This window comes from Nanorana parkeri, unplaced genomic scaffold (genome assembly GCF_000935625.1).
Source record: "Nanorana parkeri isolate BGI_ZX_2015 unplaced genomic scaffold, ASM93562v1 scaffold1208, whole genome shotgun sequence".
Taxonomy (NCBI): Eukaryota; Metazoa; Chordata; class Amphibia; order Anura; family Dicroglossidae; genus Nanorana; species Nanorana parkeri.
The window spans coordinates 357,437-372,552 of NW_017307476.1; the positions used below are offsets into that span (position 1 = coordinate 357,437).

The 15,116-nt window shown below is 42.7% G+C and overlaps 1 protein-coding gene across 1 annotated transcript in view; it reads right to left on the reverse strand.

The window, feature by feature from the left end:
* Window positions 1-15,116, reverse strand: part of LOC108796995 (putative RRN3-like protein RRN3P2) — a 116,834-nt gene that overhangs the window by 10,611 nt on the left and 91,107 nt on the right. Inside the window, exons 2-3 of the mRNA XM_018568563.1 lie at window positions 13,630-13,686; window positions 2,295-2,384 (exon numbers count right to left, since the gene is read on the reverse strand). Of these exons, the coding sequence (XP_018424065.1) occupies window positions 2,295-2,384; window positions 13,630-13,686 (147 nt within the window). The remainder of the gene's footprint in view (window positions 1-2,294; window positions 2,385-13,629; window positions 13,687-15,116) is intronic.

Sequence of the window (15,116 nt, forward strand, 5' to 3'; positions counted from 1 at the left end):
AATGTTGTTACCGCCATTGCATATAAAGCTGGGGCTGTTGAAGAACTTTGTAAAGGCTATTGAAAAAACAAAACCAGGTTTCCAATATCTCTATGAAAAGTTTCCAAGGCTTAGAGAAGCCAAAATCAATGAAGGCGTCTTTGTCGGTCCACAGATTTGAGAACTTCTCCGAGATGACAAGTTTGATCGTCTGTTGCGCGGCAAGGAAAAGAAGGCATGGGAAGCCTTCAAGTCCAAGGCAACGGAGTTTCTCGGGAACAGCAAGGCAGAAGACTATGAAAAACACATGGAAAATTTGCTATGGTCCCATAAAGCACTTGGTGCAAACATGTTACTGAAAATTCACTTCTTACACTCACATTTAAACTATTTCCATTTAAACTGTGGGGCAGTGAGCGATGAGCATGGGGAGAGATTCCACCAGGATATCGCAGGCATGGAGAAAAGATACCAAGGGAAATGGAGTCCATCCATGCTTGCCTATTACTGCTGGAATCTCTCCAGGGATGATCCTACTGCAGTTTACAAGAGAAAAGCCAAAAAGCGCAGTTTAGATACCGAGTAAAGATGGAACCTTGTTGTTACAAGAAAAAACAATAAATGAATGGAAAGTTGTTATCGGTATCAATAAAAAGATAAATGTATAATGATTGGTCTGGTACCCTTCTCATGGCTATATCACAGTTTGCAGAAAAGTTAGGGCGCATAATCACACATCCCCCTCGTAATTTTGAATTATTTTGCTGCAATTTTGACCTGAAGCGGTATCTTGGAAACTGGAGCCAACTAATACTCAGGACTTAATTTTCCTTTATTAGTGACCCAATGCTGGTAAAATTTAGCTACTTTCATTTCATTTCTCCTTTTTGACCAGTGTAATTCTAGGGACATTAATCACTGCTTACACTAAACTGATGAGCAGTAAAAGCTTTTAAAGTGTCGCCCATGGGAAATTTGGGGTATGGTAGTTTTTTGCGGTTTTTCGGGCGCATGCAATTTTAAAGCTTCACATGTTTGGTATCTATTTACCCAATGTGACCCCTTTTTGTTTATATTTTATAAATAAGTTGGGTATTAGATTTTATTTCAGTGCACTAAATTACATTTTTGTGCATTTTAATCTAAAAATACTGGTTTGATAAACATTTGCGCAAATACCGTGGAAAATAAAAAATTGCAAATAGCATTTTTTTTAATTCTACAGGGCCTCTGCTTTCAGAAAATATATAACTCCAAACGGTCTGAAGCCGTTTATTAGCCCAAAATTCTGATTCTGATTTTTTTCATGTGTGCGCAAATATTAAGAAATTGCCCCAGACAGCAAGTGGTTAAATACCACCAAAAGAAAGCTCTATGTGTCCCCAAAAAAATAGTATAAAATTCATTTCAGTACAGCATTGCACGACTGTATAAATGTCAGTCAAAGTACTGCAGTGCTGAACACTGAAAAATGGCCTGGACAGGAAGGGGGTTTAAAACCCTGGTCTTCAAGTGGTCAAGTGTACAGTGGCATAGGCGGGCAAAACACCCACCAAGCAGCCAACCAAAGCACCATCAGACACACACAAAAAGAGGGAACCCAGATTCCCAGCAGGGAGATTAGGTCCTTACTCCTCGACACTAGGCGAAAAACTGAGCTGCCTATAGCAGATGGGGGGGTTTTGTCACCACCAGAGTCCGGCCCCTAGGCTGTTTTTTTTTGCATAGTCCTGCTCTTGAAGGTGGCACTATAACCCATCAGATCAAGATCTCCGCTGTGTCCTTAAATGAATGGAAGAGAAAGTATTTTTAATTCTCAGTGGATGTAGGTGGGATGAATCACCCGACAGCTATTATAGGATTATAGCAGAAGTATAGGCAAAAAGTAAATACAGTGTTAAAATACACACATATAAAAAGGAGTTCCTGCCAAATATTACTACTCATCCAGCCCTGACAAATCCATAGGCCTGGACTGCATAGTAGATGCTGCAGATAAGAAATTTAGCTGGGTCGCTTTCTTTCCAACCAAGCTGCTACTCAATAGTGAAATGAACAGAAGCAGGCTGATGAGCTCATCCCTCTTCTTTCTCCTACTATTAGCATATTCCTGGTCAGTAGATTTGATTGTAGCACACATAACTGGATCCTAGCGCTACCCCTCTTTCTCCCAGGCTGCATTTCACTGTACTCAAATAATTTGATATCTACCCAGATTCAGGTACTCATACTTGATGCAATGAAAAACATTTTAATAATTGTTAAATTTGTAAAAAGAAATTACAGCACACAAAAGGTCCAAAATTGGCACTTACCAGTACAATGCCGACAAGCTGCTCATAGTCGATGGTCAGATGTGTAACTGAAATCCTTAATTCATGAAGCCAGTTTATAATCTGCACATCCTGTAAAACAATGTCGTCATAAAGTATTGGGTTGTATAATAAAACTGGCATTATGGCAAATGTCTGAGATTCTCTAAATAAATCTCCCCAAGAGGAACATATATAACAGACAAATATAGTGCAGCTGTTCAGAGTTTATTAATGGAAAACAGGGTCTGATTATAAAAACAGTAAAAAAAATTAGATAAGCACAAAATGGGGGTTTTAGCCAAGAGCAACAGGGTTTAACTTTAATTATATGGAAATATGCAAGAATTCTGATTAGTCACATAAGCCAACAACAATTTCATGCTTTTTATTTTCTCTTGCCAGATCTTTCATATCAGCAAAAAAATGTTCAATAAGATTAGATGTGCATTTAAGTTCTTTTATGTATGTTACCTTGTAAAAGCCCCCCTTCTGTGGATGTCCAAAAGCCCCAAGACTGCTACTAGGTGCCACCATATTCGATAAGTCAGCAGCCACTGCAGACTCAGAGCCTTTAGTCAAGTAACACTTCCCCTTCCACTTCGCTCCTCCCTCAGCAGATAAAAAGGATATGTAGCAAGATGAGAGGACAGCAGGGATGCTATAAATTAAATACCCTAGTACCAACTGGTTTGAACGAGGAAATAGAAATTCAAACCATCTTATAAATTCCAGTCCATACTGCGTTTATCCACAACTACACGAGCCCCCACGCATGTAGCTACGCTTATAGACTAAGAGTATGTGCCTACAACGATTAAAATATTTTTTTTTAAATCTTAACGATTGACAAAACGTTTCATAAAAATGTTTCCCACAAATAAAATAAAAAACAAAAGCATAAGACTTTTACAGTGTGCGTTTTTTATTTTGAAAGGTTTTTTTTAATTAGATAGGTTTTTACAAAGAAATACACATTTTATACTTTTTATACTATTTCTATACAATTCAATTGCTTTTATTAATTTAACCATTCATCATGTTACCAGTTCTTATCATATTCGAAATAAATCGAAAATAGCTACAATATAGAAACATAAACCCAGCCATCTGCTACAACATAACCATATAAAATGACTCGCCCAACCAAGAGCAACATTGTAGCACACACACACATTTTTGTTTTTATTTTATTTTTACTTTCACTTCTTTTTAAACCAATATGATTAAATGTTTGTTTTTAAATAGATGTCCACGATTGATCTATTTAAACAAGTGGCAGCAATGACGTCTATTATAGGTTATGACCAACCCCTCTCCTTAAACATCTGCCAATAGCAGCCTTACACGATCCCAAGCTCCACCCATCTGTCACTCCCGCACGTATCTCCCGCACGTTCTTGACACTTCTTCTCTGGCTTGAAAAAGAGTCATATAGCCTCGAAACGCGTAGCCGACTTTCCAGACGGACATCCCCACCACCAAGGGAGACTAACTGCCTGGTCCTCTAGTCTTGAGCTTGATCTCCAACGATCATTTACACCCATTGGTTGCCGGCAGCCCTCCACTTCTGTGGAGCGCTATTTCCGTTCTGCCGACGGGTTCCAGCCTGGCCAGCTGAGTACCCACGGCGACTGACTGCAATAACATCTCCAGTGCACAACCTGTTCGTACACATGGCTGCATGACGCCACCTCCAGCCAACGGCAACACTCATATGTTCCAGCCACAGGAGCCTCTCGTGACCTAAGCTGCCAGCACCATCCATTCTTCACTGACAGTGAACCATCACATCCATCTAACAGTGAGTGTCTTTGATTCCTAATATTTGCAGATACTTTCATCATGTATTATACTGCAATCCATTCATGAATTAACCTAACAAGGATCATAAATCTCTGGGTTGTAGCGCTCCTTTTTTGTCTTTTTCATATCTGTATACAGGGTTCCTCTCCCTAGTTTAGAAGCTTGCTCACCCTAAAACCGCCAACAGTCACCACCACGGTAGTGCGCTTGCCATTTTTTCTGTTTGAACCATTTGTATATGATGCCACAGACTCTACATAAGATGCTTCCGGGAACGTCGGCGTCATGTTGGTGTTGTGGACGGAGTACTGGCAATATTTTGCATCTTTTTCTGGTCATATGACTATCCTCTTGTTCTGGAAAGAGTACTTTGTATCTATCCTACATAAATTTACAGACTATTCGATTCCCTTTGAGCCTGATATCGATCTTACCTCATTTGGTAAATGCTGCCAGGAGTTGTATACCAATGCTTTGGAAACAGACAAGGCCTTCTTCTATTGCCATGTGGATCAAGACAGTAAACAAAATCCATAGGATGGAGGACAATGCTTCCACTGATAGGAGTACCCGATAGGGATGCACCAATACAAGTATCCATGCCGATACAGGGCATTATCACGAGTACTGTTGCTCGCTAAAATTCCTCGATATTAAAAGCCGATACCGCAATTGCTGGGGACCTCAAGGCAGCCTTCAAAAGGACCTCGCTGTGCTACTTACAGCACCGGTGGACACACATCTGCCCCATCCTGAGACTATGTCACTGACTCCGGGACCCGCCAGGAGAGGAGGCTGCACCCCAACAACGGCAGGAAGGAATAATTTGGGGGGGGGGAGGGGCAAGGATGGCAGGGAGCCCCCTGTGTACAGCAGTTTCGCTCCTACACTCCTGAGATCTGCATATCATTGCTCCTCACCCCACCCATGTTGCAGGTTATCTGACTGGAGAGCTTTCCTCCTCATCCCAGCCATGGTATATTATCTGACTGCAGAGCATTCCTCCTCATTCCAGCCACGGTACAATTTTATCTGACTGCAGAGCAGTGGCGTAACCAGAGTTATGGGCGCCCGGGGTAGAATTTTTTTTCGCCCCCCCATATTATATAAACATCCACTAGAACTGCACCCCCCACCCCCACACATATATATTAGCTAAGGAACTACAAGTCCAAGCATGCCATCATTGTCCCTGTACAGCCCCACTCCTCCGCCTACCACCCTCAATCAAATGGCCAAACGGAGAGAACAAACTCTGCTAGGTTGTTTAGGGAACCCTTTAGATGTACTGCTGTCAAGGATAGTAGGTGGTTTTCTGCCCAAGAGAATATTTCCTCTGATAAAGCCTGCAGAGCTGGGCTTTTTGTACCCCCCTGCTTGTCAAGATAGAAAAACTAGGTGGAATTGTCCAAAAGGATCTAGAGGTGGCAACCCCTGATCGAGTCCTGAAAGGCTAAGAGAGCTTTCAGTACTGCCTTTAAATTCTATACAATGTGAAGAGGCTTTTGCCTCTATTCTGTCCCATTACCCAGGAGCCATGGCATCCATCAGGTGAGCTCCCCAGCCCTATGAGCTGGCATCCATAGTTAACATGTTGCCTACTGGAACCATCCACTGAAGGCCCTGAGAAAAATGAAATCTCAACCGCCACAACCTAAGACTTTTTTTTGCACTCGTAGAAACTAGAACCTCCATTTCCATAGACATCTGAGACTTGTCCCAAGCTCTTAAGAGAAAATTCTACAACCTCCTTTGGTGGAAGCGGGCCCAGGGCACCACCGGAAATTAAGAAGTCATCTGGCCCAGGACTGACATGACAAACCTTATCAATCTGGCTTGGTTCTCCTGTAACTGGAGAACAGAGTTTGAGACCTTCAGCATCTTCTCTGGGGGAAGAAAGATTTTCTTCTCCACCGTGTTTATAACATAACCTAGGAAAGCTGTGAGGGAATGAAATTTGACTTCTGGTCGTTTATGAGTAATCCTAAACTCAGTAGCCAATCCTTTGTGCATGCCAGATGAGTAAGAAGTATCTGGGGAGAAGGTATAAATAGGAGGAGATTATCCAGATAAGGGATTATTGCTTATACTCTGCAACCGTAGCGGGGCCAGGGCTTCCCCTTGGACCTTCGTAAAGATATGAGGGATCGAAGCGAGCCCCAAAGGGAGAGCTCTCAATTGAAAATGCTGGACTAGCTTCCCCACCTCAGGAACTCCTGTGAGGCAACATTTAATCGGGATGTGCAGGTAAGTATCCCTTAAGTCCAGTGTAACTAGAAAAACTCCCTCCTGGAGAATATTTCAACTGAAAATAATGAATCCATTCTGAACCTCTTGTAGCGAATAACCTGATTTAATGGCTTGAGATTCGGTAAGAGTCTGAATTTTTCGTACGGTTTCTGGACAAGAAAAACATGGGAGTAAATCCCTTTCCCCTGTTCCCTCACTGGGACAGGTAAAATGACTTGAAAGATTGGCAATCAAAAATCTTTGGGGAGGAGTAGAATCGAACTCTAGTTTGTATCCCTCCTGGATAACGCTCCTGATGAAAGGACTGGCTGTGCTTTCCCTCCATCTCCATCGTGGGACTCTATCTGCAAGCTTCTCCATCCTCTTGCCACCCATGAGTCGCCACACGCCCCTCTGTGGAATAATCCAAGGCTGCCGCATTTTTTGGCTGTCCCTGACTTCCATATTTGGCCAGCTATGGGGATTAAGACCTTGGGAGATCTGACTTTGGCTGGTTCACTCGACTACATTGCTGAATTACCGGAGAGATATTGTCTTCCAAACCGTTACTTGTTTAGGTATTTTCAGCTTAGACACGCTTTTCAGGTACAGATGGGAGGGGGGGGAGGGGGGGTTGTAGAGCTCCCTTAGCATCTCACCTTTGGAATCACTACTCAGGCGAGACGGTCTGCGGAAACTTCTCTCGACGGTATACCGAGCCTTGTCGGATACTGCTGGCGTCCATAGACTTCCATTCAAGCCGAAGTGGGTGTTGGATGTGCCGGATCTCTCTGATAATTGGGAAGAAGTTTGGGATTACCCTTTCTCCCACTTCGTCTCTGTTAGAGACCGACTTATTCAATTTAAAATATTGTTTGGCTTGCGAGGATTTAACGGGATGCCTCGTTTTCCTGTTGGCACTGTCCTGCACAACCTGCTGACTTCCGTCATATCTTCTGGGATTGTCTAGGGATTTGGGGGTTCTGGAGGCAGGTTACTGACTTAATCTCGCAGGTGACGGCACACCCAAGCTAGTATAGGGGCTTCTTCCCATTCAGAGTGGTTCAATTTTGGAACTCTGCCACAAGCACTGGTAGCAGCAGAGTATTGAATAATTCAAAAATTAAATACCTTCCTCTGAGACCGTAACCTAAGACCACACAGGGACTCATATACACACATATGCACGCACTACACACACACTTGCACATAAAAGTTGAACTCAATAGACCTGTGTGTCTTTATTCAACCTCAAATACTATGCAACTATGTAAATGCTGAAAGAGCACACACCACAGTTAGGACAGACAACAGTTTTCTGATAAAACACAGTGCGCACAAGGGACACACAGTCTGATGACATATAAAAGCACAGTGCACATTGATGTTCTTTTTACACGTGGCACATTTTCCTCTTGTATATTTGCACAGTGATGACAGAGATGAAGCAAAATATGACAGGTTGATAGACATTTGCAAAGTGCTTAGAAACATACAGCAGACAAGGTCAAGATGGCTCAACAAAGATGACAGATGTCCACACGGTTACAAAACAAGATTTAGAATGAGTCTATAAAAAAAAAAAATTGCTTTGCTTTGGCAGGCAAAACAAAATTTCCATCTATTTCAATGGTCATATCTTAACTGTATGTATACCAGGAAGCATACTATTTGGTATCTCCATGTCTTATACACCATTTATGCTTTAATATACCAGTTATTTTATTATATTACGGGAACCAACTCAACACTTAAGGTGACATTAAAGCCACAAATATCCCCCCCCATTCTGCTTTAAGGACTATGCCTCTTGATCCGATCATCTTCCTTCCACTTGTATTTAGCAATCCCTCCAGCATTGGTGCCGGTCTCTGATCCAATGCAGACTCCCGTCTCTTCCTGTCCTACGGTGTCTGTCTGGCGTGCACACTCATGGCTGCGTGCATTGACTTACAGCGAGTCTCTCCTCTTCTCCCCGCCGAAGATCTGTACTACGCATGCAGCCGCCCCATCATGCTGCCATTTTTTTTTTTTATATATTCTTTATTTTCCAGTTTTGCATTAATGAACAACATAAGAAAACAAAATAGAAAGGCACATAGGAAAACATGGATAGGGGTTGGTGGGGTGACAAAAACATAGGAACACAATAATTTCCCGGATACATGATAGCTATGTACCATTCGGTCTTGCGAGCTCTGCCATTTTTTTTAATGTTGTTGCATAGATCTACTGCTAGCTAGCGCACCGTAAAATCCAATTTTCTGTGTTCATTTAAGGACACCGCAAAGATCTCCAGATCTGACCCTGGGATTATAGCGCCAACTTCAGGAGTAGGACACTAGGCAAAAAATAACCTAAAGCACAGCCTAGTGGCAGCCCCTGCTGGTGGCCAAACCACAATCTGCCAGAGGCAGCTGTTAGTTAAACAGCAGTACAATAGCAAACAGCCACACTAATAACAGCCTGAGGAAAAAATCCTATTTTCTTTTCTGTTCAATTAAGGGACAGAGCGAAGATCTCCAGATCTGACTATTGGGACGTCCCAAAGTAATACCCACAGAGAGGTGGGTAAAACCAAATATCTTCCAGGGGCAGCAACCTAACCACATCAGCCTAGAGAATTACTCTGAACAGACCATCATGCAGAACCCATAGATATAGGCCATAAGGCCCTGAAGCCACCCAAACATCTCCAAGGGAAGTGGGAAAAGATAGGGAGACAATGTAGCCAGAGAAAAATGGCAGTCCAAAGACAAACCAGAAAATCCCCATCTGTTTGGGATGCCTCCCTCCATTATCCTACACCGAGGACTCCCAAAAATGGCAACAACAACATAACCCAAAGAGTGAGAGAGGTATGTACCAAAACATACAAGACAGCGTACAAGCCAAGTACAGCTCTCATGGAGGGACAGAGAAATTCATCAAGCATATGAGAGGCACCCTCAACTGATTTTGAAGAAAAACTGAGAGGCCAGCAGCCTCTATCCTGTGAGCATCAAAGTGAAAACCTAAAGAACAAGCGATGAACCAGGCCCATCCAAAGAAAGCTAGGAATGCCGCATGAGCAAGTGAAATGAACACTCTACATGCAAATGTAGACCCACAAGAAGAGACCACCTACCGCCTAGCATTAAAGAGGATTATGAAATCAAATATGCCTCTGTCCTAGATAACCCAGGCTGCAGACCAAGAAAAAAGAAAAAGAAAGAAATTCCCTTTCAGATAAAAGATTAGAATGATCAGAGAAAGCCCACGTAACTTCCACCAGGAGTCTGTTCAGGCCAGAAGACAACAGCCACCTGAAAGAACAATGAAAATATTTGGAGTAAGAACATGCCCAGTACACAAGCAAATATGGATGCCAGGTCCTGGAATACCTCTAAAAGACACTTATCCCAAACTGAAAGCTATCGAGCTAGGTAGGCAGTCTGCCAAATGTCCATGTTCAGGGTAAAACAGCAGACAAAGTGGGAACAAGCCGGCCTGATCCAGGACAAGAACCCTCTTGCCTTTGCTTGCCATGGCAAGATTACTGGAACCTCCTCAAAACTAGAAAGTTAACAACTGCCATATGCGCAGAACGAATCCCAAACCAATAATACAATGCTGGAAACTCCACTGGAGGTTAACAGCCCAAAAAAGACTGTAGCACACCGAGAATGGGAAGCAAAATTCTTCCGAGTTCCCTGCACTCAAAGGAGCCCAGGACTCCTTCTCAACCAAACCAGCTGGTGTCAAACATCAAAAAAAGCATAAGAAGCTTCCCAACCGAGACTGAGACTTCAAGTCTCAGGAGGGAAACGGGTTTGACGCCTACGATAAAACACTTAGTTCATCACAGAATATAGCCAAGTGGTTGAAAGAACCCGGGATACAACAAAGGCTTAGTCTACTTAATGCGAATAAAGCAGTGGGACCGGATAATCTAAGATTCGGGGGTCATTGTAGACCATAAACTGAATAGATTACAGTGCCAGGTTGCTGTAAGCAAAGCTAATAGAATCCTGTCCTGCATCAAGAAGGGAATGTTTTGCAGGGGACAAGTCTATAATTTTGCCACTTTACACATCACTGGTTCGGCCTCACCTGGAGTGTGCGGTGCAGTTTTGGGCACAGAAAGGATGTCCTTGAGCTGGAGAAAGTCCAGCGGAATGGAGGACCAGAACTATGAGAACTATGAGACAAGGCTACTAAATTTAAATATGTTCACGTTGGAAGTAAGGAGATTAAGGGGGGACATGATTTTCATGTACAAGATGTTCAATAGTCATAGCAACATTAGCAACAAACTCTTTAAGATTAATTCTGTAACAAAGACTAGAGGCCACCACCTAAAACTGGTAGAAAAAAAAAATTCAAACACAAGGTGCTAAGGGGGTTCTTCTCAGTTCACGCGGTTAGGGTCTGGAACTCGCTGCCACAAGCAGTGATTTCCGCAAATAGTCTGGAATCATTCAAGAAGCTTTTGGACGATTTCCTGAGACCCCATAATGTGCAAGGGTACAGGTACTCTTAAGAATGAGATGACTCAGGGACCTATACACACAAATAGGTTGGACTTGATGGACTTATGTCTTTATTCAACCTCAAATACTATGTAAATACAAGATCTGCCCAACTAAGATCACTTGGGTCATCAAAGAAGCAAGCTGTGTTTAAAAGTGCTGGAAGCCATGGTATCTATCCCTGAAAGAGGTATGGCAAGAAGGATTATAAAGGGAAATGTAATCTCCTGAAAAACAGATAACGCATAACACCCTGTGGTGTTTTATGGGGGTTATATGTACATTTGAAAAACCCTCAAGATATCCTGCAGTGCTGGGAAGATAGCATCACCTAAGAATCAAAGGGCAAGATGTTGCCCTAGACCAGGGGCGCCCACAATTTTTCATCTGGAGATCTACTTTTAAAATGACGAGCTCAATGAGATCTACCAACAAAAAAACACCTGCATTCAGGGGCTGGAGGGGGCGTGGCAGTGCATTGAAGTCAATGGCACGGCAGCCAGGCACCGCAGGCAGGCCACTCGCCCACAGTGCGATCGCCTGCATCCGGAACCCAGGCACATAAGTGCCTGTGTTCCAGTCCGATCCGCAAAAATTCTGCGAGCACTTTTTTTGCAGACCGCACTGGACCGGAATGCAGGCACTAATGTGCCTGTGTTCCAGGTGCGGGCGATCGCACTGTGGGCGGGGGGCATGGCTGCAGTGCCATTGACTTCAATACAACCCCACACCCCCTCCCGCCCCTGAACGCAGGGAGTCAACCGGCTTACATTCCAGTGCTTCGGGGAAATATTAGGGGTCTGATATTTCCCTTTTAAAATAGAAGAAATTGAGGACACAATCAATTTTTCTGCAGCCTCTGTTCTAAATTAATGGAAAGCACAGAGGCTTCCCATTCATTCAGAAAATATTTTGCTATCATATGTTTGCCCAGTTATTTGCAAACACTGGAGTGATCAGCTGATCACTCCAGTGTCCGGAGCTGCTGTTACAGAACTAAGGTTGAGTGGTGAGGGGAGAGAGAGGCGCCGGCTATCAGAACCTGGCCAAGTGTTTCTCTCTCTCCTCACCACTCTGCCTTAAGGTGCCCATACACCTTACGATTATCAGACGAAACTTTTCGTCCGATGATCGAATAGTCGTACGATTTTCGTACGGCAGCCCCATCCTGCCCCGATGATCGCAAGATTAATTTAGCCGTAATTAACTAAAAGCACCTGGACGAAATGCGGTAATTGATTTGCCGTATTTTCGTTAGCGCAAGCGCAGTGTAGATCCAACGACTTTTGACGGTCGGAAACGCCAGCAACCTTACGACAATCGTACGATATAGCAAAGTTTTCAAAACAAGTTGTACGATTGTACAGTACTGTCGGTCGGACACTGCAATGAACACATATGATTATCGACCGAAAAGTCGATCGCATACGAAAATCGTACGATAATCGTAAGGGCACCTTTAGTTCTGTGACAGCAGCTCCCTCCTCCAGAGATCCAGAGAAGCCCCACGGGCGGAAGGAGAGGACATCCTGATCTTCCAGTTTTCGCTACGCGATCGGCTGGTAGATCGCGATCGACCTTATGGGCACCCCTGCCCTAGACCAAGGAACTGCCTGCCAAAGACAGCGGCATCTGCTGAAGGACTTCAGTAAGCACTGAAGAATCCTAGGAATGATGCTAATTGGCCGAAAGACCCATTGGAGGCATGAGGGCTTGTGGGTAAAGGATGGATCGTGTGCTTTATAAAAGCAAGCGCTCAGCTATATTTCGCTCTCTCTGAGCCCAGGAGACGGACTTGTTATGTAATGTATTGTCTTTGTTTTATTGTATGTATTGATAATCTTCATTTGTTTGTATTATATAATTTTACTATAATTTTTTAACTTTCAGTATGAATAAATAAGACCATTGCTTATTTTAGCATTTGTGTTATGGTTTTTATTATTAACAGAACAGTGGAGGAGCACTCGGTGGAGGGCCTAGGAAACTTGGCAGTCCGAAGAGGCTGAAGCATGAAGGAAAACAAGGACGGTTCCCGGACGCTGAGAGAAGACGAAATTGCCCTAGCAACAAGATCCTAGACTTCTTCCACTAAGGTAAATGGGCACCCCCCCCATTTACCTTAGTGGAAACCAGTTCCTCCGCCCAACACTAACTCATCAGCGTCATTTATGCCCACCAAGGGGGACTTGGCAGGAAAAGAGACAACCAGGCAGACCATGCAGCCAGCAGCTTAATCGGTAAAGCAAAACAAACGACAAACGCACTCAACAATTTATCCTGAAGGTGGCGCTGGAAATAATTTGCCTGCCAAAGCAAAAGGATTTTTTTTTTTATAGACTTAGCGGTGTCCTTAAATGAACAAAAAGAAAAGAAAAGTAATTTTTTTATGCTAATACTCCCTACATTTACAAGGACTACTGTAAAGATAGAGACTATCAGCAAAAGTCACACAATGCATTATTAAAATGCATAAGACTACAGGAAGACTGTTATAAAGTAGACCTATATATAGGTGTTAAATCTGAGGGGCTTCGGACACAGATAAAGACAATATGTTTGCTGTACTACAGTCACCTTTGATGAGCTTTGATGAGTGTTCACAATGTTATTGCACAGACACATACAGTATATGCTGCTGTCCAGATGGCAATGTTAAATATACCATTCCAAATTAGCCATTTAAGGGACAGGCACACTTAATACAATAGGAAAAGCGACATAAATGGCATCTAAAAACATTACACAGCCTTGAATCATATTTGATAGCTACTTTAAATGTTATAAAATACCTTAATCTCTGGATCTGATAACTGGTGCTTCAGCAGTTCAAAAGCTTGGGTATTTCCCTAGACAAAGGAAAGTAAAAGCTTTGCTCAGATCATTGTAGTGGATCACGATGACAATGGGCATATGTATGGTTTGTACATAAGTGTATAATACAACATAAAAAATGTGCTTATCTATTTTTTGGCTTAAATATAAGTACTTTTTACTAGCAAGGGTATGGTGCAATACACATAAAAAAATACACACAAAAATGCTAGAAGCCGGGGTAAAGTTTTGTAGGCAAATTACTCTTTGCAGGTCTCTTCTGCCAAAGAAAACGAACTTCAGGCGTATAAATGCAACTAAATCTATGCTTAACGCATTTAGCCGACAAGCAACTTCAGTGGTCTAAAAATAAATTCTGTATCAAAAAGAGACAAGACAGAAAGGACTCCCTGCTCACTAACCGACTTCACAGGTTGTACCCTTCAAATTAAGCCTGTCCACTTGAATAGTGCAAGATATGGCCACAACAGTGATCCTGTCATAAGGGACAAGTAGATTGGGCCCTCGCTTTAGCCCTTGGACAAGTAGTTTTTTTTTAATTTCCACACCCTTGGTGACATACCGATTGGTTACACTCTTTAATGACACTGCAAGTATTTTGCCAAGATCACTGTTGTGGCCCTATCTTGCACTCACTTCACACCACCCCCCACACACACACTCTCTCGATTCGGAAAAAACCTTTGATCGGATTTATTGGAAGTATTTAGAACTTGTTCTCTCCAAATTTGTTTTTTCAGGTCCTATCCAATCTGCTATTCTGGCTCTATATTCCTCCCCATCAGCCCAAGTCTACTCGTCTGATGTCCTCTCTAAATCCTTCCAAATAACCAACAGTACACGTCAGGGGTGCCCTTTATCTCCCTTAATATTCAACATGCTTATGGAACCGTTCTCTGAAGCTGTACGATCTAACCCTTCTGTTTCTGGATTCATGCTTGGCCCCAATCATCATAAAATACACCTTTTCGCGGATGATGTGATTTTCATGTTAACAAATTCAAAGTATTCCCTAACAGCAGTTCACCGTATCATCTATCAATTTAGCTCTATATCCTATTATAATGTAAGCAATGCCAAATTTTATATCCTTAGATCCCTGTCTATTACTTTCCCTTATGTGTGGAAGTCCCATAGTACATCCTAGTTAGGAGTTAAACTCACCAACAATACCTCGCTCTTTTTTTAAAGAAAATGTTCTTCCCTTTTTACACACACACTTTACAGCAAGATCTTCTCAAAACTTTCTAAATTTGAATTGACATGGTCTGGACGCCTCGCGGCCTTTAAACCGATGATCCCCCCTCACCTACTTTACCTGTTCGGCACTTTACCCATCCCTATTAAAACCTCTTACTTTAGATCAACCTCTTGCTTAGATCTATTCTTCTTAATTTGGCCAAAAAAAAGCTAGATGTTTGTACTATCGATTAATAAAACATAG